This window comes from Leopardus geoffroyi, chromosome C3 (genome assembly GCF_018350155.1).
Source record: "Leopardus geoffroyi isolate Oge1 chromosome C3, O.geoffroyi_Oge1_pat1.0, whole genome shotgun sequence".
Classification (NCBI taxonomy): Eukaryota; Metazoa; Chordata; class Mammalia; order Carnivora; family Felidae; genus Leopardus; species Leopardus geoffroyi.
Window position 1 is genome coordinate 74,932,419 of NC_059338.1, and position 23,898 is coordinate 74,956,316.

General features: G+C 54.3%; 1 protein-coding gene across 3 annotated transcripts in view; it reads left to right on the forward strand.

The window, feature by feature from the left end:
• COL22A1 (collagen type XXII alpha 1 chain) overlaps nucleotides 1–23,898 on the forward strand; it is a 261,626-nt gene that overhangs the window by 38,011 nt on the left and 199,717 nt on the right. For all 3 annotated transcript variants that reach the window (XM_045453570.1, XM_045453572.1, XM_045453571.1), the window contains exons 4-5: nucleotides 11,805–11,879; nucleotides 20,341–20,452. In XM_045453570.1, coding sequence (XP_045309526.1) covers nucleotides 11,805–11,879; nucleotides 20,341–20,452 — 187 coding nt within the window. The remainder of the gene's footprint in view (nucleotides 1–11,804; nucleotides 11,880–20,340; nucleotides 20,453–23,898) is intronic.

Sequence of the window (23,898 nt, forward strand, 5' to 3'; positions counted from 1 at the left end):
CATGTTGTTGTAATAACTGTGTGAGCAGGTGGTAACTACGTTTATAGCGGGGTCATGTCGCAATGTATAAAAATGTCAAATCGCCATGTTGTACGCTTGAAACTGATGTGATACTGTATGCCAACTATACTGCAGTTTTTCTAAGTTTATTTATTTATTTTGAGAGAGAGAGAGGGAGAGAGAGAATCCCAAGCAGGCTCCATGCTGTCAGCACAGAGCCTGACTCAGGGCTCGAACCCATGAACTGTGAGGTCATGACCTGAGCTGAAATCAAGAGTCAGAAGCTTAACTGACTGAGACATACAGGCGCCCCAACTACACTGCAGTTTTTAAAAATTGAGGAAAAAAAAATAAAATAAATATTGAGGAAAAAAGAAAAGAAAAGAAAGAGGGAGCCAGTAACCTTGCAGTGAGGGCCTGTTAAAATTCTAGGCTAGAGAGAATGTTCTCTCTTTCTCTCCCTCCTTCCCTCCCTGCCCCCCTTCTGGAAGCTGAGAGTTGAAGTCCTGTGTTTGCTATTTATCATCTTGTTACTCGTCGTGTAATCTTTGCACTTGGCTTGTCTATCATAAGACAGCTGCTCCCGTGAAGATTCAATACACCGAAGTACAGAGGATGCTTGGAGTAGCGCCTGGCCCAGAGGGGAGCTGCCTGGCACACAGTAGGTGCTGCCTGGCCCAGGGGGAGCCGCCTGGCACACAGTAGGTGCTGCCTGGCCCAGAGGGGAGCCGCCTGGCACACAGTAGGTGCTGCCTGGCCCAGAGGGGAGCCGCCTGGCACACAGTAGGTGCTGCCTGGCCCAGAGGGGAGCCACCTGGCACACAGTAGGTGCTGCCTGGCCCAGAGGGGAGCCGCCTGGCCCACAGTAGGTGCTGCCTGGCCCAGAGGGGAGCCGCCTGGCACACAGTAGGTGCTGCCTGGCCCAGAGGGGAGCCGCCTGGCACACAGTAGGTGCTGCCTGGCCCAGAGGGGAGCCGCCTGGCACACAGCAGGTGCTCTCTGTTGCCCATATGCCCTTGAGGAAGTCACATGAGCTGTCTGGCTCAGTTACTCATCTGAAACATAGGAATGAGAAACCCATCCGATCGTTTTGCTACAGCATTTTATCCATCAGTTCTGGAAGTCTTGATTAAGTGCTTCCCGGGAGCTGGAAACTGGCTGCAGGTGATGGGGGTGTGGAGCTTCACGTGACAGGCACAGCCCTGTTCACACAGAACTTCTGTCTCAGGGGGAAAAAAAAAACAACACATTAAAACGTTAGCATGTAAAAAATATGAGGGAAACCACAATGAGAGAGCACCTCATGAACTTGTCAGAAGGGCTGTTGAAAAGATTCGAAATAACACGTGCTGGTGAGGAGGAGGAGAAAGGGAACCTTTGTGTGCTGTTGGTGGGAATGTGAATTGGTGCAGACACTTGGAAAACAGTGTTCCTCAGAACATTACAAATAGAACTACCCTATGATCCGCCAATCCCAGCTCTGGAAATGTATCCAAAGGAAGTGAAATTGCCTCCTGGAAAGGATACCTGCACCCTCATGTTCGTAGCACCATTATTTACAGAAGCCAAGACGTGGAGACAACGTAACTGTCTGCGTCCACGTGTGGATGGAGGGGTAAAAGGTGGTAGTGTAGACGTACAATGGAGTATAAGAAACCGAGGAAATCCTACCTTTGCAACAACATGGATGGGCCTTGAGGGCATTATGCTGAAGGAAATTGGCATAGATGGGCATATGGGGCGGTGTTCCCCAAGAAGAGGGTTTAGGGGCGGGAGTGGGTGGGTGGAGGGATTGGCTGGAAACGAGGAAGTGTGGGTAGAGAGTTGAACGGTGAGCCCAGCACATAGTAATGGTCTCGTGAGAAGCCAGAGGCTGGAGGGACTGGGCAGCTGGTTTGTGGTCAGCTACGCGGAGAAGGAATGGCAGCCCCTGAAGCCCCATCAGCTTCATTCTCCAGGTGTGGGGCGGCAGGTGCAGCAGAGCCCGGGCTGTGGGCGGGGGAGAACCACAGCTGTGGAGGAGCACGGAGGCAGGTGACCCCTCCACATGCCACCCCAGGCTGGCCCCTCTGGCTGCAGACCTCTAGGGGCGGTGGCAGTCTGTGATGGGACGTGCAGCCCCAGCGGGTGCCCTGGACAGAAGGAGGGCATGTGGGCAGGGGCCCCACCATGTCCTCTGGCCTCAGCTCATCTCTAGTTACAGCTCTGCCTTGGCCAGCTGCATTAGTCCAGGGGGAGGTGTAAAGGCTGCCCAGCAGTTTCTCCTGGACATCTGGCTGTGATTTCCCACCAGCCTCACCAAAGCTCTCCCCCCGCTGCAGGAATGAAGCCAGTGGCCATTCTCAGAACCCACCTCCACCAGTGCTTGGGGGAGAGGCCGGGAACAAATGAGCAGCTGGGCCGGCCAGGTCCCCTTCTGCCCCCAGGACCCAGTGAATGGGTCCCGGCCTTGCCGTCTGCTCCCATAAGGTGTTCGGGAGGACTGAACCAGGATACCCTGCTCTTCCCTGGTGCTCTGATTGTGGGGACGTGACCCTGAGCCTGGACTCAGATGGGTCTGATCCCAGGCCACATGCTAATGGAGGGAATGTGGCTGTAACTAGAGAAAAAGAAATCGCACCTTATCTTGTTTGCCCATCTCTGCTGAGAACCACAGAATGTCCCTGTGGGGAGGCATTTGGGGCTCATTCCGCCTGCCCTGTGCTTTCCCGGGACCGCATGGGGAGGTGCTGTGTCCCAGCCACGGAGTGACTTAGGGTCAACTCTGCTGCCAGAACCCGGGCCTTCTTCACGCCCTGTCTCTTACCTCCTCCCTTTTCCTACAGGGACTCTTGTCTCCTCTCCTTGGGGCAGAGTGAAATATCTTGTGAGAACCCCCCTGGATTTATGTGATACGTTTGCATCTTTCTGCTCCTTTGTTTTTATGTTTCTGTCTGCTCAGAATCCCTGGAGGGAAGGAGGAGGCTCTGTGTCCTTACCTGTGTGGTCTGTACAGCAGCCTGTCATGTAGGATCTGCACCTTGTAAGGCAGCCCTTGGGGTGCCCCTCCTCCTCGGGTCTCGCGGGAGCCCAGAGTTGTGGGTGACTGTCGGCAGACTGGGCATGGGTGACGGTCCCCCCAGAACCGCGTCGCACTGTGTGAATGGGCAGGAGGGAAAGGCAGATCGCCGCTTGGTGGAGACGGTGGTGGGCTGAGTGCTGAGCTGGCTGCTTCCTGTACTCGCTCACGAATCCCCCTGGGGACCTTGAAGGGTGGGCGTCCGGAGCGTGGACCCATTTCTGGAATCGAGAAAACTAGCCTCGGAGGCTGTAAAGACAGAGGGTGCCGTGCACTGAGGCAGCCGCTCACTCCCTGCAAAGGAGCCAACAGTACAGAGACAGCCACGAGGAAGCGTAAGGAGGTGTTCGCTCGGGTGGGACGGACAAAATTGCCCCCAGGCAGCGAATTTGGGTCAGAGGTTTTGCATCAAAGTCAGAAGGCAAAGCTTTGGGGAGAAAAGTTCCGCGTTAGAAGCTGGATGTCGTCATCCTCAGGCCCAGCTTTCCCGTAGAACACGCTTCCCGGCTGCTGGTGTTTCCTGGGTTTGGCCTCAGAGGACCTTTGAGGGGTGGGAGGGGGGCTGTGGCCGTGCACCAGGCGTGGTGGAGGGAGGTTCGGGTGGGGTGGCACCGGGGGGCATTTGTTGGCGTCAGATTCCTCCCTGTAAGACCAGAGTCCTGGACCGTAGGGTCATCCTGTAGGCCCTTTCCTGATCCTCAGTTCTGGCTGCTGGCGTTGTGCTGTAAGAATACTGGTTCTAGAAGTCTCTCCATTTCCCCTGGCAGCCCAGCTCAGCTGCTGACCTTTCCTGCCTTGTGCGTCTTCTCCTGCCAGACTTTGGGGTGCACTGGGCAGATTGGATGGGGTGTGCATTTCAACCAGGCCCAGGTCTGCCTCCTTCTCTGCCACTCACCGCAAGGTGACTTAGACGGACCGGGGAGCCTCTGTGAGTGAGCCCCAGTGCCAGCTGCAAACTGGGAGAGGCCAACCCACCGGAAGGCCGTGGAGAGACTTAAGTAAAATCTGGATGGTGGGCTTCAGGAGGGCACGGACTTTTGCCCTTTCTGTTCCCTGTGGCCTCCCTGGCATCCAGGCAGTGATCATGTCCCTGCCGTGGTGGACACTCGGGAATCATTGATTCATGTCCTGCTCCACTCCCTAATGGTTAACGTCCCAGGAGAACACAAGTGTCTGAGTCCTGATGCTGCACTGCCTGAGCCCCTGCCCACCGCTGGCCACAGACCCCACATTGCTGATCCCTGCCCCCACCTGTCCTGTGAGCGTCTCATGGATTCTGCTCATTTAAGGGCTTCTTGAGGGTCCCCAGAGCCCTTGTTGGACAGACAGATCACTTGACCCACGATGATCCGCAGCCTGCCGTGGTCCAAAGACGGAGGTAGTGGGGGTCAGACAGACCTGGATTTGGATTTTGCATCCCTGATGCTGAGCTCTGTGACCTGGGGACAAATCGCTGAGTCTTGTGAGCTCACAGTGGGTCACTCTCCTGCTGCTTCGACCTGCTTTCCTCCAGCTCACCCTTCAAGTCTCAGTGGAGGCGTCCCCGACCCTCCAACCAGCTTGGGGCCCGCTGTGTTCATCCTGGCCTCGCCTTACAGCTTCCCACTGGCTCTCATCACCTGCTGGAGATGTCAGTGCCTTATTTGGCCGATTTCCATCTTGTCCACTGGCCAGCACCTCCCTGAGGACAGCACATTTGTCATTGGGCCCATTATACCCCGGAGCAGTTCCGGGCCAGGTACATAGTAGGCATTCATTAAACGTGGGATGAAAGAAAGAAAGTTTGCACTTAGGTTTGGTGCCTCTCAGATGCCAGCTGAGCCTGCTAGGCCAAAGTGGCCCGGACCCATGTGGCACCTGGGTGCTGGCCGAGGGCTCTGGTGCCCTTCCGAGTTCCCATGGCACCGCATCTCCTGCCCCCAACTAGAGGAGGTCCTCGGGGCCTGTGCTGACACCTGCTGGTGTCCAGCCCACGGGCACCCCCGAGGGAAGGGAGTTCCCAGGAAACCAGGGACCTCTGAAATCCCACCCTTCTTGGGCAGCCACACTCTTATGCTAACTACATCACCTACTACCTGGACTCAGTCACCCACTCTTAACTCCCTGGCAGACATCTCTTCATTGGCCTGAATTGCAAGCCTGCCTTGGGTCCCCAGGCTTTCCTGAGCTGGCGTCTTCCTACCTTCCTGTCTCCTCGAACCACTCAGCACAGGGCTTGGTCTCCCTCCCCACCCCAGGGCAAGCCAAGCCCCTTCCTCCTCAGGGCTCTGTGCTCCTTGCTGCTACCTGCTGCCTGTTTGCTCTTGCTGTGGCTGGCTTGTGCCCTTCTTAGCTCTCAACCCAGATGTCACCCAGCCAAGAGGACTTCCCAGACCAGCGTATCCAACATGCACCCTGGCCCCCACGGCCAGCACCCGGACATATCCCCTACATATTTCCTCCACAGCACGGAGCGTAGCTGATGGCCCGCTGGCTTCTCTGTCTCTGTTGGCCTTCTGCTTCCTCCACTAGGCACGTGACCACCGAGAGGCCAGGGCACGTGTTTGCACTCACTTCTCATGCTGGGAGGTATGTGCCAGGCCCTTGGCAAAAATGTATTGGCTGAATGAATGAATGAATGAGCACTCATTAGGTGCCAGGCACCATGCCAAGAAGTTCCCACTCACTATCCCATTTAAGCTGCAGGATTACCTCTGGTGGGGAGATGCCCCCCACACTTACATCCCTATTTCCAGATCTGGGAGCACGCACGAGGGGCAGCTGACGTCAGAGAGGCGAGGTCTGCAGACTCCAGGCCACGTTCCCCATCAGCAGTGGAGAGCACGGTCTCCCTCTGGCCCTGTTTCAGCCTCACCTTCCCGCAGAGAGCGAGCACGGGCTGGGGCTGGGAGAGCGGAGGCGGCCTCGTGTTCTCCCGGCCGGCCGAGGCTGGCAGGTCAGCTGGTGCAGGCCCAGCAGGCCTCCAGGCCTCCCAGGCTCACTTCTGCAAACGGTGCTTACAGCCACCAGCCCTCCTGCCTCCCCTCCCCCGGAGCTTCCTGCTGGCCAGCAACAGTGTCCCAGGGCCCGGCTGAGACCCGCTTTTAAAAAATAACAGTAATTGGACGCCTGGGTGGCTTAGTTGGTTGAGTGTCTGCCTTTGGCTCAGGTCATGATCTCACAGTTTGTGAGTTCGAGCCCCACCTTGGGCTCTCTGCTGTGAGTGCCGAGTGTATGCTTCAGACCCTCTGCCCCTCCCCCTCACTCTCTGTCCCTCCCTGTTCATGCTCTCTCTCTCAAAAATAAACAAACCTTAAAAAGATCAAAATAATAGTAACAAAAACCTGAAAAGACTGCACTAGTAAATCACATTCAAATCTTTAAAGCAAATTTGAAAATACAAAGATACAAAGAGGAAACAAAGAATCACTCCCAAGTTCTGCCTCCCGGAGGTAACCACGGCCTAAATATCCTGTGCCCTTCCTGACGCCCCAATATGTGTGTCTGTGGGAGCCAGCAAGAAGGTGCTGGCGTCACACCAAGTTGAACCCTCTTTCTGCAAACGAGCTGCCTGATTGAAGTGGGTCGTCTCGGCTGTCGTAGCCTCAGTTCTCTCATCTGCAAGATGGGCTTGCTGAGCAGCACTGATTGGTGCCAGATGGGACGCCTCAGTTAGCAGCCAACGCAAAGCCCCGCCTGCGGGAGCTGTGATCTCAGCTTACGTGCTCACGACTCCCGCAGGACCTACTCCCTCCACTCCTGCAGCCTGTCTGGATGATGGAAACGCTGGGGATTTGTGGGGTGTCAGCTGCACAGGACTGGAGAGTAGGAGCTCACAGGCTGCAATGTCTAAGTAGCTTCTGTGAGAGAGAACGGGTCCCTGTTTGGGGTTGGTAGCCATCTTGCTGTCTGTCCACTCTGGGGTCCCCAGTACCCAGCTCGGAGCCTGCTGTAAAGGGTCACAAGCGAACAGGTGCGCGGGCAGAATTTAGCCAGCACCTGGATCCTATAGGTGCAGGGTAAGGAGGCCCGTCTACAACAAGTCAGGGCCCTTCGTGAGTGGAAGGTGCTGCCGTCAGAGGTAGCAGCCGGCCGTCTGTCTGTGCAGGCTTTGGAGACGGACGAACTTGGGTCCCCGTCAGCTGGGTGACTTAAGCAGGTGACTTGCGGAAAGACTGCGTGGTGCGTGGTCGGGAGCCAGATGCTGGATTCATCGAGCCGCCTGTATTGTTAGGGGGCTCTGCGGCCTTGGACCATCCATTTACTAACTTCTTTAGGCCTTTCTTTCCCCATCTGTAGATACTAGCACTTGCCCCTTGAAGCTAAAGGGAGAAGTGGATTCACTCAACATGCTCAGGACGGTGTCTGGTGCCCAGCAGCCTCTACACGTGACCATCTGCTGATCACGGAGACCCCACTGCCCCCAGCAGAGCAGAAATAGTCTGCACGACCAGTGCCGTACTGGACGTGTGGGTCCTCTGTCCCCGGGAGCCACTGGCATTGCGGTCATAGTTGCTACTCACGTTGTCCCGGGCCCTGGAGCCTGGTGCAATGTCGGCTGGCTCTCTAGAGTGAGGGTGACTTCCTGGCTGGCCTCGGAGCAGCGAGGGAGCTGTTCTGTATGCCTGCTGGTACCTGATTCACCTCCTTCCTCCTCTGCCTCTCCCCCGCCCTCTCGGAATGCCAGCACCTCGTCTGGGGCTGGCTGGACTGAGTAGTGGTCACTGCGAAGTGCTGGATGAGTTGAAGGCTTCCTGTCTGTTGCTCACCGAGACCTCGGGCTCTGCTCCCTCTTCTGTGGTCCTGCTGATTTGCCTTGACTGCAGCCACCGTCTCTTCTCCTAGATTCTAGACGTAGATTGACCTTTATTTCACATCCGGGTTGTCCTCTCATCCTGGGGAGTTCCTTAACCTTTTAGCCTCTGTTTTTAAATCTGTGTAATGGGGGGAAAAATCTATCCCCGAGAGTGGTTGTTGGGGGTAAAATCTCCAGCTGGGAGATTGGCACACAGTAGGCAGTCAATAGTTGCCGGCACTCTCTTTTCCCAGACGAAGACACTCTTGGCTGAGAGCCTGGGGATGGCATAGCTGTGTGTTCTCTAGACGGAAGTGTGGGCGTGTCAGCGCAAAGCGGAAGGGCATCCTGTGCGAGCACACTTTCCCCTTCTGCCATGTGGTAAACTGAGGACAGCTGATGTGTTTTTCCACAGAAACTACAGTGAATTCCTGGTTTTTTCCCTCTGAGAGAGCAGCTCTGGTCAATCAGCAGCTGGCCTCTCTTGAAAGCTTCGGGGGGAAATAGAAGTGGTTCTGTGGGCAGGGAGATCTTTTTCCTCTCCAGAAGTCCAGAATATTCTACCTACCCAAAGACCAAGGAAGAATGACCATAAATCAGCTCCCAGGGAGAAGGTCTTGGTGATCAGTCATATTCTTGCTCTTTCAAAAAGGAAAATTGACCAAGTAACCAAGAACTAAGTACACATGTTGGACCCTGAGGACTTACCCCATCCTTAATTCCAGAACGGCTTCTCAGGTTGATACTGAATGATTTCCAGGTACACCCATATTTACTGGGATAGTGAAGATAATCCAGTCTGTCTGTGGCTCCTTTACCAGGAAAGTAATGTACCCGTTCTTACCACCCTCTTGAGTTGCCCTTGGGCATCTGGAAAGAGAGGCAGCTTCCAAATTCTGGAGCCTGGCAAATCAGTGCAGCTCCCAAAAAAGGGAATGTGTGCAGGTTTGGGATGCGCTCAACTGCAAAAAAAAAAAAAAAAAAAAACAAAAAAAAAAAACAAAAAAACAACAACAACAAAACAAACCGCTCCTCTGGCTCAAATGGAAGTGTGTCTTTCTTACCCTCTTCACCCAGCCTTGGGTTGCTGCTGTTGGAAGTCCCTGTCTCCTCAGTTGTCCTTGGAAGTCCTGCAGACATTATGTCCCGCCATCTAAGGAGGAGGGAGAGTCACCTTGCCAAGTGCATCTCCCTGTCTGTCCCGTTTCATCAGGAAAAGCAAAGGCTTTTTGAGAGACCACCCCTCTGCCAACCACAGCAAACTTCGGTTACTTATTTTCTCGTCCAGACCTGGGTCACGTGTGTGTCCCTAGCAGCAAGGGAGGCTAAAAAGGTGGAGGACAGAATAACCTCTGTTGGCTAAGACCGGCCGCCAGCCAGCCACAGCTCTTCTCCTTGGGCCGAAAAGTGCCGTTTGGAGTGAAAGGGGTATTCTTTTAGGGAACAGGTAGCACAGGTGACAGGGTCTGTCAGCCCTCCATGGCAGGAGCCTGGGTCTGGGACATTTCTCACTTCTCTGCAGCGTCACGATGGAGCCCGTGCCTGAAAGGCCATCCAGTAGTGACTTCTCGGCTTAGCTGTCACTGGTCATTTCCAGCCATCACGAACTCGGGCAGCTCTGACACTTTATGTCACTCTGTCCCTAGTCACCACAGTCAGCCCATGAGTGCCCTGAGGGCAGGGATGGCAACTTGTCTTTTATCACATTTGTGGGTCCCTAGAACTAGCTCTGTGCATGGAACATTTCGGGACCTCAGATATTTTAGTTGAAGTAAATGAGTTGATGTGGAAATAAATAGATCATTATGCAAAGTGTGGAAATATCTTGGCCAAACAGATACAGTTATAGGCTGAGAGGGACTTTGGATGCTGACCCTGTGTTCCTGCCAAGCAGGTGAACCCAGAGACCCCAGCATCCCTGCAAAGCCTGGCTGGAGGGGGTAATTTGGGAACCATTTGTCCTGACGTACTAAGTCGGCTATAAATTGCCCCTTGATCCTCTCGAATGTATAAGCATTAGAGATGGCCCCAAAAGGGGATTGGCAGGTGGTTTGGGGAACGAGTCCTTAAAGCGGTTTGGGCAAAAGTCCTAATGTCTTTGAAAAGAGCGTCCGTCTTACCTGTGCTCATGGTCCTTGGACTGTCCTTGCACATCTGGGTTTGGGAATCAGGTCACAACCTCGGGATATTTTCAGAGACAAGGCTCAGTGGCCCTGCCTGCCCTGAGCTCCAGCCATCAGTCTCCAGAGATTTGCTCATAATCAAGGATAGAACCTTCTGAGTCAGTGCATTCGCAGTGACGCATGACCCACGGCCCGTCTCACTGGCAGCCTTCCAAGCAACTGATGGTCACCCCACAGCTGCCGCCGTCCTGGGTGGAGCCGTCTAAATATTGCACGGGGCCTGGATCCTCTCTTGTATTTGGTCCTAGACAGACAGCTTGGTGCTGTTTCCAAAATAATCCCTTCCATGTGGCTCGTCGGACCTCGCGGTGCCTTGTAAGATAAACATGAAAAATACCTCCACCCAAATCGGGGACGATTCTGTGCTTTCCCCTGGCTGCTGATGGTAAAAGGGGCCCCAGACCGGCCCTGCGCTGAAGCACGTGTGCCCTGAATATGAAAAGAGGTCATTGCACACAGAACAGATGGGGGAATGTCTAATGAGGGGAGGTTAGAATAGTGACATGGAGAGGGCAGGGTCTAGGCGAAGGAAAGCAAGATTCCTCAGGTGCTGACTTTGACGGCCACCCTCCCTCATGCCAGTCCTGTGACGAGCTTGAGGTGGCCCAGCCCTCCAGGCAGCCCCGTGCTCAGTGCGTGATTTATAAGGTCTCCCCGTCAGAAACACTTGCACGGAGACAGAAGTTAAGGGACTTACCCAACATACTGTGCCAGTTGGTCAGGAGCCTGGCACTTGAATCAAGGACTTTAAAATTCTAAGTTGGGGGGCACCTGGGTGGCTCAGTCAGTTGAGCGTCCGACTTCGGCTCAGGTCACAATCTCGCGGTTCATGGGTTCGAGCCCCATGTCGGGCTCTGTGCTGACAGCTCGGAGCCTGGAGCCTGCTTCCGATTCTGTGTCTCCCTCTCTTTCTGCCTCTCCCCCTCTTGTGCTCTGTCTCTGTCTCAAATAAAAAATAAACATTAAAAAAGTTTTTTAAAACGCTAAGTTGGTGCTCTTTCTGAGATTTTTAGGGCAACTGAGTTTCTGCCTCTTCCATTTTTTTTAAGTGAAGAATCATGAAGACCTTAATATGAGACATTAACGTAATATCCTATAATGAAGTTTTGCTTTTATTTTCTTCTGTAAGACTTACTCTATTGCCTTCGGACAGTGGAGCAGTTTTCTTCTGTTGGAATGGGACCTGAGGCTCCTCGGGGTACCATCAGGCGACACCTTGCCGGTGGGCCCCCAGTGCACGTTTCCCGCTCTACGGGCACCGCTAACTTGGAATCTGTATGTGTGTGTTCAAGCCTTTATAAATGTTCCCTCTGCTGGTGCCGCTCTCGGGCTTTCGTCTGTCTGGCTAGGTCTTAACTGTTCCATTAAGGAAGCCTCGAGAACCACCGTTTCCAGAAGAGCTTTCCTGACCTCCCCAAGCCTGCTGAGGTGTCAGACCTGTGTCCCAGATCCCCCAGCAACCACGCCCATCCTGTCACTTATTACACTGTGTTGATCATGTCACTTTTGGTGTCTGACTCCCTCTAATGGGGGACTGAGTTCCTTGAGGGTAGGGACCCTCCTTGTTTGTGATTCACCCCCAGTACAGGGCACGGTATTTACAGAATAGGTGCTCCACAAGCACACGCGGGCGTAAACCTGTCAGCCGTGTGCGCTGCCCCCGCGTGTGCCCCAGGCACTGGCCATCCTCCACGCCGGGAGCTGGGGGCTCCGGATGCTGTCACCTTCCCCAGAGTGACTGTGGGTGGCATTTGCTCATCCAGCTCTTGTCTTCTCTTGCTTTTCTCAGACGTGCTGTGCCCCAGCGTCCGTGTGCAAGGAGACCGATTTAAGCACACCAATGGCGACAGCAAGGAAATCACAGGTAAGAGAGAGACCGCCGGCTCACCATGCCGCCCTGAGCTGGCCCTGAGCGCGGTCCTCCTTGACGCAGGGCTGGCCTCGCCAATCTCTCCGCTGAAGCTTAATGGAAGGAATCACACAAACTGGGCAGGCGTCAGCCCCCTCCTGCGGGCCATCCAGCTGTGAGCAGCCGTCCCGTTTCCATCTGGGAGTCGGTGGTGACCCTACGGGAGCCCCTAAATAATGCATCAGAACGAACGAGTTGGGGGACGAGTAAGTGAATGATGGGCCAGGCGAGCGAAGGAATGGAGAGATCAGTGCATTCGGAGTGAGAGACAGAGCCAGAGTTTTTAAATCAGTGAGGGGGTGATAGGAGATAGTGTGCCCCCGGCAGCAGAAATCCCCCTGCAGCGCCCCTTCCCAGGCTGTCCCCGCCTGACGGGGTGCACAGGGGACGTGGCAACGGCTGAGTGGGCTTCCCACCCTCCTGAGAGCCACGAGCGTGGGAGTAGGGTGTGCTCCTCCCTGTGGCCTGCACCCGGCAAAGCACTCTCTGAGTGACGATCTCAGGGGAGTCTCCTCCACATCCAGGCCGCCAGCCCCGCCAGGTGCAGGGGGGCCAGGCACCCCCTCTTTGTGTGGCTCCGGAGCTGGTCTGCATCCTCCGCTGGGGGCTGGGAGGGGTCAGAACCAGGTGCTTCCCAGGAGCTGTCCGGGCGACACTCTCCTGGGACGCTGCTGAGTCAGGGTCCACCAGAAGATGCTAGCATCTGCGTGTTCGTGCTCGAGGGACGTTTCTAGAATAGGTAGAAGACGGCCCTGCCTGCTCGCACAGCAGGTGAAATGTGTCCCAGAGTGACTCGGCCCTCAGGCAGTGTCTTGGGGGAAGAAACAGCCCGGCTTTAGTGCCCCTCATTCCAAGGTCTACGTTTGACCCAATTCCTGGCGGTTCCCGGCCGGATCCAGCTGCAGTCACCTGCCGGGGTGGCCCGCTTAGTGCCACACGCTTCCCCCACTCCTCTTCCTCCCTGTCCCCGGTCCCCACTCCCCCATCAAGCGCCTCTGGAAGGAAGACGGCTTTAGTCTCCCGGTGCCTGGTGCCCGGGGTGCCGCTGGTGTGTTCAGTGAGCAGCCGTCCCTCCCAGGGCCCTCTGTCAACCCGGGAGATGATGATGGCTCTCCTCCTCTTTGCTTTCATAACCCCATTCCCTTGCAGGGAATATACCCGTAGCTGCCTTGCTCTGCCCAGGCTGGCACGAAGCTTCTGGGCAGTTTGACATCAGTGTTCCCACTCGCTGCCTTGGCAATCCCCATCCGTGCACTGAAGTCCGTGTTGAAGGCAGATTCCTACCTGCTGCATTCTCCGTGTTTGACTTTGTGAGCAGGGAATCCCTCACAGCAGGATCTGGCCGAAATCATTCACGATCTGGTGTGTGTGTGTGTGTGTGTGTGTGTGTGTGTGTGTGTCCCTAGAAGGGAACAGATGTGACAAGAGGGACATTAATAACAGTAATGGTGAAAATCGAGCTCACTGAGCTTCTACAGTGTGTCAAGCACTTTGCACATGTGCTCTCGTTCAACCCTCGTGATACACGAGAGAGGCACTGTTTTGTGTTTTGTAGTTGGGGAAACTGAGGCACAGGTGCGTTCAGGCAGGCAGACCGTGGGAAGGAAGGAAAGGAGAGAGGAAGGAAGAAGTCACAGATGAATTAGCGAATCTTCCTGTGTCACTGCAAGTCAGATGGGCTTGCCTGCCGTCCTGTTTCGTTCTGTGGAAAAGAGCCCAACCGTGTTTTCTGCTGATGCTTTTTTAAAAAATTCTTAATGCATATTTATTATTTTTGAGAGAGAAAGAGAGAGAGTGTGAGCAAGGGATGGGCAGAGAGAGAGAGAGAGGGAGACACAGAATCCAAAGCAGGCTCCAGGCTCCGAGCTGTCAGCCCAGAGCCCGATGTGGGGCTTGAACCCACAAACCTTGAGATCATGTCCTGAGTCGAAGTCGGATGCTTAACCGACTGAGCCACCCAGGCGCCCCAAGAATAATTGATTCTTGCTGGGAAGAGTCACTGTGTGTGTGTGTGTGTGTGTGTGTGTGTGTCCGGGGAACACGTGTGCACACCTGTGTGGGAACAAATTCTTCAGCCTCTGGTATATGAGGAGCATCCTGCTGACAGTCTGTTTGGTGACTGGAGAGAAGCGGGCACTCTGTTCGGAATCCGCAGCATCTGTCTGCAGCCGTTGGAACCTTCCTGAAATCTCCCCTCCCCCTCTGCGGGCTCCAAGGCTCCCAGGAGGTGAATCGTAGCCCAGGCAGGCACCCGTCACATGCGGCACCCATGCCCTGTTGGTGCAGTGCTGTGCACACGGAGATCCTACTGGCTCTGTCCGGAAGCCCCACCATGTGGAAGCTGGATGGGGTTATGGAGAGAGGAGTCTCAGACCTGCCAGTTAAATACAGTTGGGTAATTGGAATCGTTTGCCCTTTGGGAAAAAATGGGGTTCCTAAAAGCCTCAGTTCCAGACACCCCCTCAGATGACTCTGGCAGGTTTTAGGGCTTACCGGGCCAAAACAGCCAGGAAGGGGAGAGGGCAGGCAAGGCGGTTGGAGGTTTTGGTCTTAGGCTGGTCCTGCTGCTCCCAGACCCCTGGCATCTCTGAGGCCCAGCTTCCCTGCCCGCATAACCTTACGTCCCACATAGTGTCTCTGAGGGTCCCTCTAGCGCTCATAACTGAATGTTCCGAGAGTTTCATGACTGCGGGTGGAATACAACTTTCCCGGGAGATTGGCTGTTTGCTGCTTAAGAACATGCTAGGTTCGGAGCATCTCTGAAATGTGGCCATGGGCATTCTGGATTCTTCTCTCTTCCCACCTGAGCTCCTGCACCCAGATACTCACTGAGGCACCCCCCACTACACCTCTCAAGTGGACCATGGCCCGAGGCCTACCCCCACCCCTGCCCCCCCTTAGCAAGTCTCATCTCCCAGGCCTCCCTTTCCTGTCTCCCCACTGCCAGAATGACCTTCAGAATAGAAACAGGGTTGTGTTTCTTTCTTGCTCTGAAGTCCTTCATGGTTCTCCATTCCCCGCAGAAGGACACTCAGACCTTGCTACGTGGCCGACAGACCCAGCCTGGTCTTCCCCCGCCTACCCCATTCCCAGCTAGTGACCGTGGCTCCTGACATCCTGGAATAGCCAAGATTCTCGGAAGGAACTGGGCTGACTCGGGCCCCCTGACCTTTACACATCCAGTTACCTTGGATGCCCTTTCTTCCCCCTGTGTCTGCCCACCTTTTATTTGTTCTTCAAATCCAGGCTAAGCTTTGCCTCCTCTGGGAGCCCTCCCTGACTGCTCCTCAGGGGGATAAGGGAGAGATGTCCCTTGTGTTCCTGCACAAGCCCTGTAGTTCTCCCTTCTAATCATTTACCCACAGTACCGACACTGCTTATCTATGCGTCTGCTTCTCTCTAGACACTACATTTTAGGGAGGCTGGGATTTATCCTGTTCATTATTGGGATCCACACAGCCAACAGGGAATCCTTCTGTCTTTCCACAAAATGTGCTGCAAATAAGTAAACCTGAAGCTCCTGGCTTCCTTAGGGGCAGAAGCATGAACCGGATGAAATTGGTCACAAGCTGGTGAGAAAGCGTCCCTAGATGGGCCCTGTGCACCTTGGCCAGACCCACTAAAGACCCGGGAGTGAGCATCGTGCCTGAGGAGTCCAGTAAAGGTCCATTGAGTGCAGACCTGAGAAGGATGGGCGGGGAGCTCAGTGGGCAATGGTGTGGAACAGGTGCACACAGTTGACCTGGGCCATGGCTAACGGTGTTGCTGATGCGACCTGTTTCAGCTGACCCCGTGATTTGGGGGGAGGTGGACCCCTGCAGTTCCTGCACTAAACAATTGCTTCTTTATCACGCGGTGCCTCGCATCAGAGTCCATTTACCTCGGGAACGTTTTTCATTTTCCTTCCCAGCCTTTTCTTTATTGCAGGCAATTCCTCTTTTCTCTCGGTGCCCTTTTGCTACCACCGGGTTAATTGCTTGTTTGTTCAAAGCTTCGTCGTGTTTAAGTCTTTGTTTTTATTCCTTGTTTTTATTCATCGAAACCCATAAAAGTGGAACCAGAAAGGAGAGCATATGTTTGCTTTTTCAAAACCTAGAAAAAAACATTCTCCCACGTGTAACGGCTTAAGGGAAACCCAGCTTAAGGTGGCAGTGTCTAGGGACAGTTGACAGAGCTCTAGGGGAGCAGGCCCACTCTGCTGTTCTCACTGTTGAGGGGAAGTCTCTGGGCACGTGTCACCCAGATTGCCAGCACGCTGTCTGAACACAGGCCGCTGCTCCGTGGGAGCCTCCAGGGGCCAGACGCCTGCCAAGTGGTGGCCGTCCGCCCCACACGGATGAGGCAGAGAGCTGTGAGGGGCTTAGTACCTGCACCCCCGTTGTGGAGCTGCAGAGTCTAAAGGCAGGGATGGGGTCCGATGTGTCTGACTGAGATGCTCTCCCTCTCCCACTTTCCTTCCCTTCACTGGGGGCAGCTTCTCTTGAGCAATAACCTGACCCCTCCAACCCCATCACCTCCCTGCCGGGACCGCCCCAGGCAGGCAGGACAATCAGAGAGTTTCACAAATGAGAGAGCCCTCACGGACCCACCGGCGCCGGGCCTCTGGGCGTGCCAGGTACAGGCACCTGCTGAGCGCGGCCCTGCCTGCAGGAATGTGCGAGATCCTCGAGGTGGCGGCCTGCGGGGCGGGCTGTTATCCCTGCCTTGGTGGCAGAGGAGACACGAGGACACAGACCGTGTGTGTGGCCAGTGCTGCACCAGCTTTCGGACCCAGGATGGACTGTCCCCAAAACCTCCTCTGCTTGTTCTGCCTTGCTGGGGCCCAGACGGGCTCTATGCTCTTTACCATTTGGTGTCTAGTCCATGGAACCTGCAGGGCCTTCTTGGCCAGTCACCCCGTCCCCAGGCGGGCCCCCAGCCGCTCCCGCTGCCCGGGGCTTCCCAGCCTCTGGGGCACGTCCGGGTACAGGGCCCCAGCACGCGCGGCAGACGTTTGCGTCTTCAGAGGGCCTTGCACAGGGGTGGTCAGTTCTGCTAGCTGCTCCCAGCTGGGCCCCCCAGGCCCTCTGCGGTGCAGAGCCCAGAGCAGCAGGGACCTGGTGCCTTCTGTCCCCAGGCAATTCTGGAACAGCAGTGCCCAGCCCCTGCTAAGGAGGCCGTGGCCGGGCCTGCGGAAGTGCAGGGCGGGGGGGGGGGGGGGGGTGAGAGAAGGGGGCTTCTCTCCTTATTCATTCAGCAGGTGTCTCCCAACATCTGCTGCCCTGACCTGCCCCCTGCGGGAGAGGGGCTGCTCCCCGCCACATGCCTGGTCCTCTACGACCAGGTGGCAGTCGTGGGGCTCCGGGAAAAGTGGCAGAGCTCTCGCCAGGCTGTGAGGCTCCTGGGGATTTCACAGAGGACGTGAGTCAAAAGGTTCCCTTCCTGGTCCCCAGCAAGGGCTGCTGACACTGACCGAGCAACTCCCAAGCGGCAGCTTCCCTGGGGGCGCTCTGTCGGCTCACCTCACCGAAGTGCCACGACAGCCTTGCGAGGGATTACTCACTCCACTTTCCCAGTTAAGGAAACAGACTCAGACGATCTGACAACTTCTTCAAAGCCACCCAAGCGTCTTAGTCCCTTTGGGCCAGGAGAACAAAAACACCATGGACTGTGTGGCATATAAGCAACAGGACTTTATATCTTCTGGTTCTGGGAACTGGGAAATCAAGACCAAGGCACCTGCAGACGTAGCATCTGGCGAGGGCCTGCCGGCTGGTTTATACATGGCTTTCTTCTCAGTGTCCTCAGGTGGTGGAAGGCAAGGGAGGTCTTAGGGTCTCCTTTGTAAGAGCAGTGATACCACCCATGGGGCCCCCCACCCTTGTGGCCTCATCATCCCCCAGGTCCCCCACCTTCTAAACCCATCACGTTGGGGGTCAGGCTTCAACACAGGAGCTTTGGGGGGACACATTCAGTCCACAGCACTCAGCTGGAAGTCTGCGAGGGGGCAGAGTGCGCCCTGGGCTGTGTGAGGCACTCTGAATGCCTGAGGCGCGTTGTTCCTGGGGTTCACTCCCTGCTTTGACTTGGAGCCCCACCTTACCGGCGGCCTCATCCTTGCTGAACTGAGGGGTTCTTCAGTGCTGAAAAACCGGATCTCTGAATTCTCTGGCAGGCAAATGATGCAGTATGATCGGGAGACGGCTCTTTCCGGTCATGGCGAGAATTGGGAAAAGATGATATATAGTAATCAGTGCTGAGAACACAAAAGAAGATCAAATTCCCCCCAGATCTCCCATTTGATCTATGAAAGAACTGATTCCAGGGAGGGGTAAGTGACCCAGCCCCACCCCTGAGCGTTTATTCAGAGCTTACTATGGGATAGGAGAGTGATTACCTTCTCACTCAGAGTGAAGAGTCCGTTTATGGCACCTGACATTTAGTGAGCACCTACTATGCACCAGGCATATGCTGACCTACTTTCTCCTTTATTTTTTTAAATGTTTATTTATTTTTGAGACAGAGACAGAGACAGAGTGGGAGCAGGGGAGGGGCAGAGAGAGAGGGAGACACAGAATGGGAAGCAGGCTCCAGGCTCTGAGCTGTCAGCACTGAGCCCGACGTGGGGCTCGAACTCGCAAACCGCGAGATCGTGACCTGAGCTGAAGTCAGACGCTTAACCGACTGAGCCACCCAGGCGCCCCTTTACTTTCTCCTTTAAAAGTCAGTGTGGCCTCCCGAGGTATCACTGCTTGTCATTAGAGCCGGAATGTGTTGTCCACGGGCTCTCTGCCAGACGATGGCTGCTGCACCTGCCCACACCCACTGACTGCATTTCTTGTCCTCATTTGGCAGATGAGGAAATTGAGGCCCAGAGAGGTTGAATAACGTGTCTGAGACTGAGCAGGTAGAAGAAATGTGGGAGTAGGGGTTTGAGCCCAGATATTCCCTGTTCTAGAGCCTTCACTGCCCCACACTGCTACTATCCCAACTGTGCAGAGACACAGAAGGTAATGAGCTCAGAAAGGTTAAGATGCACGCTCTAGGTCACACAGCTCTAAGTGGGGCTCAACCCGCAAGTATTTGACCTTCCAGGTGCTGGGTGCTGTCTCTTTATAGTCTGTCCAGGGTAAAGGACACGTGCCAGCCTAGATTTGGCTGGAAGTCCAGCGTCATGAGTTTGTGCTATGGGCCAGGCTATCATGGGAAAATAATCGATACAGAAACTAGTCTGTGGGCCCCTGTATGGTAGATGCCCTATGAAGAGCTTTGTATCTTATCATTCGAGCTTCAATACAATCCTATGAGGTACATTCTAAAACAACCCCAGTTTTATAGATGATGAGACTGGTGCTCAGAGATGTTAGGCAACCTGCCTAAGGTCACACAGCAAGGACCCTGTGGTCAGGAACACAGTCTAGACCGGCCCAAGTCTGCCACTCTAACTCTCATTCGGTGCTAAACCTTTCCTGTCCCTGCTGTTTCTTACACCAGGCTTGGAGCAGCAGGGTTTAGTGGTACAAGATGGGTATATCATCACCGTACAAGCCCTGTGACCTCACCTCGTGGCAGCACCTTAGAAGGTTGGAGATCCCCCACAGTCGTCCTAAAGTCTCGTGGCTCAGGTGTCGCCCGGACCCAGGGTCGTGTTGGCCCTGGGGATGCAGACACGAGTGCTCCCTCGCGTGCCCTCCATTGGCTTCCCTGAACCTGCGTGAGCTTTCCCGTTGCCCGAGGAACAGAGTTTGAGCCAGTAGGCCACGTTGTCACCTTGGTGTGGGCACTGTGCTCAGGCTCCTCTGAGAACCCGCTGTCCTGGCCTGTGGGACTCGAGTCAGGACAGTCGTGTAGGGGACGTGGTAAGGACGTGCTGCTGGTGGTGGGTCCATCGTGAGCGGTTCTCGTGGCCGCCTTACGGCCGTGGGTGTCATTGCCCTCCGTTGACGACCAAGTGGCCGGTGCTGTTCAAGTGGCCGATGTCCACATGGCACGTGCCCGAGCTGATCACCCCCTCGCGTCCCCAGCTCCCCCAGCGCTCAGGTCATGACTTTTCCTTTACGTACATCGCCAGGGCACACGAGGTCCTCTCTCAGAGCCAAAACAGAACAGAACAAAACAAAGTGTTTTTTGCAAAGTGTTCCTGGGGGAGCTTTCTAACACCTGCCCTGGCCGGGCAGCCAGGACACCTCCCATTTCTTTGGAAAACTCGGGTCTGCAGTTTCTCCCGCATGTTCCCCGCAACTGGAAATGGAAGCCGCACGTCTCCTTACTTTGTTGTTGATGTTTTCTCCTGAATTGTATTGAGCAGTTCCCTCTGCTGACATCCCACGCCTGCTCCCCTCGGGCAGGGTGGGCAGCTCCCTTTGCAGAGTGGTGTTCCCCTCCCTGGTCTCCCGGGCTCCTCCCCTCCACTCACCCCCGCTCTTCTCCTTGACAGGTTTTGACCTGATGGATTTGTTCCGTGTGAAGGAGATCCTGGGGAAGAGAGACAACGGAGCGCAGAGTTCCTATGTCCGGATGGGATCCTTCCCTGTGGTGCAGAGGACAGAGTGAGTGCTCACCTCTCCTTCGGGACTTGCCCTGGATGCTGGCAAAGTGTGGGAAGGGGGCCAGGCAGCTGTGGTTGCACACTGAGCACTGAGAGGGGCTTGAAACTACTCAGCGCCCTGGGGAGGTCGCCTGGGGAGGTCGGAGACAAAGCGACTGAGCCACTGCCCTGGGAATGCAACCTGTTTCTTAGCATATCTGTCACCGTTGTCTTTATCGGTTCCTGGGTCCTTCTGTACCCTTCTCTCCATGTGGATTTGGCGTTAATCATTCATGCACGCATGTGTGTTTCTGTCAGTTCGTTAAACAACAAACATTTATGGCCGTAGGTAACGTGGGGCCCCCTCTGGACCAGCCACTGCGGTACATGTCAGGCACAGCACCGCCCAGCCTCACGTAGTCGGTTTGGCCACTGGCACCCCGGTTTCAATGTTTATTGGGTGCCTGGCCTCACACAAGTTATTGGACGCCCCAGTGCCTCAACTGTGTCCTGTTTTCACCAGATGTGAGTGTTTCTGCCCCGCAGAATTGTTGAGAGGATTATAGCACACATTTGTCCGGGGGCTGACACCTGTTGGGTCTCTGGTCAAGGGCTGATGATGATACCAAAGTCAGCGTTCCATTCTGCCCACTTTGAGGCAGACAGATCTTCTGAAAACAGAAGTGATATTTCATCATGACTCTCCTTCTCCATCCAGCAATTAAAGTTCCTTAATTGCTCCCAAGTGTCCCAAGGGCAAGAAAGGTCCCGTGTGTGATGTGACCCATTCCTACTTTTTTGGCCTCAGCCTTATCCCCTGGCCCCTTGTCTGGCTCCTCTTTCTCTGTTCAGGGAGCTTCTAGGCACCTTCTACCCACCACAGGGCCTTTGTTCATGCTCTTCCTTCTATCTGAGACTTCCTGTTCGTCCTTCAGACCAGTGCTGAACCATGATGCTCTCAAAGATGCCTTTCCTCACCTCCGAAACTACCTCAGGCCTCCCCCTATCTTGTCTCATTACAACCTGCATTCCTGCATAAAACAAAGTGGCCAAGTTGCAGCTAATTACTTAATGGTGTAATTTCTCGTTTAGACTGTCTTCTCTGCTCAGCAAGAAGCCTGAGGAGGGAGCTAAGTCTGGTCTCTGCTGCAGAGCCAGCATTAAAATGAGCTCTTCCTGGAGGAGGGGATCATTCAGTATCTGTGGAATGGATGGATGGATGCATCAGTCCATCCCTAGTTAGTGAAAATGCCCCGTTAGGTCTGATCCCAGCAAACGTGAGCTGGGAACACCAGGCCACAAAGCTGGATTTGGATGTGTGCATTTTCTTTTGTTTTTTTAATGTTAATTTATTTTTGAGAGAGACACAGTGCAAGTCTCCAGTGAGACCCTTGGAGCTAACAGAATCATGGCTGCAGGTGCTGATCCGTGCGGCGTTTCTGGAGCGGTGGATCTGGGCTCCAATTACACTGAGTCCTTCTGGGAGAGGATTTCTATATGGTACCAAGTTGCTTTTTTTTTCTTGTTAAGTTTATTTTTGAGAGAGAGACAGCATGAGCATGGGAGGGGCAGAGAGAAAGAGAGAGAGAGAACCCCAAGCAGGCTCCGCACTGTCCACACAGAGCCAGATCTGGGGCTTGAACTCATGAAATAATGAGACCAAGACCTGAGCAGAAACCGGGATTGGAAACTTAACCAACAGAGCTGCCCAGATGTCCCCCAAGTTTGTTTTAGTTGCAAAACGTGGGAAACAAAATCAGACCCAAAGAAGCTCTGATATTTCTTTTTTTATTAATGTTTATTTTTACTTTTTTTATTTTTGAGAGAGACAGAGACAGAATGCGAGTGGGTTAGGGGCAGAGCGAGAGGGAGACACAGGAGCAGAAGCAGGCTCCAGGCTCTGAGCTGCCAGCACAGAGCCTGAGGCAGGGGTTGAACTCACGAGCTGTGAGATCATGACCTGAGCCGAAGTCGGACACTCAACCGACTGAGCCACCCAGGCGCCCCAGAAGCTCTGATATTTCAAGGGAGAATAGCATTCTTGTAATTTTTAAAGCTTTAGATTCATGCACAAATATATAGACAGGTGTAATTTTTTATTTGCAGGTGAATTGTGTGCATAACGAAAAGGGGTGTCACTTTCAATATTAATGTTTTTCTCACATGTATAATGTTTAATGGGCAGTTTACACACCTTGTCTAATTTATTTCTCACTACGGTGGGTCAGGGGAGCAAGGCAGGTATTATTGTCATCATTTTTGCCATGTGACGACGGAGACTGTAAGTGGGATAGTCGTATGTCCACCATCCTGGGGTGCGTATGAGGCAGAAGTTGGCACAAAGTCGGGTCGTCCATCTCCATGGCGTTTGTGTTTCCCATTGTGATCTTGTTATCTTCTGTGTTACTTGTGGAAGGGATTGGTTTGGGCCACTTTTGTTTCCTTTAGATATTCTCTGTCAATGCCCATTCCCCCTTCCTGATCATAATACCTTTTTCATAAGCTATATATGCTTGTATGGGTGCTTATGTTTATATAAATGTCCTCAGAAAAAGTCCTGGTCTCTCTCTCTTTATCTAAATATAGAGAGACAAATATAGATACAGATTTGTAGATCTGTGCTACATAGATCTGCTTATCTGCAAGGGTCCATCTGTATTTATCTATGTGTATATAGATGTCAAACGTGCACAGATATGTGTTGTTTCAAAAGTATAAGAAAAAGGGGCGCCTGGGTGGCGCAGTCGGTTAAGCGTCCGACTTCAGCCAGGTCACGATCTCGCGGTCTGTGAGTTCGAGCCCCGCGTCGGGCTCTGGGCTGATGGCTCAGAGCCTGGAGCCTGTTTCTGATTCTGTGTCTCCCTCTCTCTCTGCCCCTCCCCCGTTCATGCTCTGTCTCACTCTGTCCCAAAAATAAATAAACGTTGAAAAAAAAAAATTTAAAAAAAAAAAAAAAGTATAAGAAAAAGGTGTGTTTGAAAAAAAACAGTTCCATGGTTTGACTCATTACTGAGATCAGAAGAAAAATGAAATGAGACGCACTGTCTATTGTGGCAGCAAAGCCCGTGTCTGTGCAGTCAGGTGAGAAAGGCCCATCTTCCCCCCGTGGGGACAGTCACCATCCTCACCCCTCAGTTCTGTGGGGGCCCAGCACTGAGTGACAGGCTGCTTCTAGTGCCTGGAGGTGAGCTGGGTGAAATCCCGGCTCAGAGAATGACTCTGAACAGCGGGGGCTCCCTCCCAGCTTGGATCTGAGAACCGAGAATCCCCCAAGGAGACCAGTCTGTGCTCACAGGCTCTGCAGCCAAATCAGGGGTCCCAGAGGGTCTGCGAGCCGGGAACCAGGAACCCAGACGCCTCCTCATTTCCCTTCCTGGCTTTCTGGCCAGACGACTTCCACCCCCTCCATTGGAGAAGTCAGTGCCCTGCAGTCCCCAGGCAGGGCCCTGCCCCTGGAGCAGGACGTGG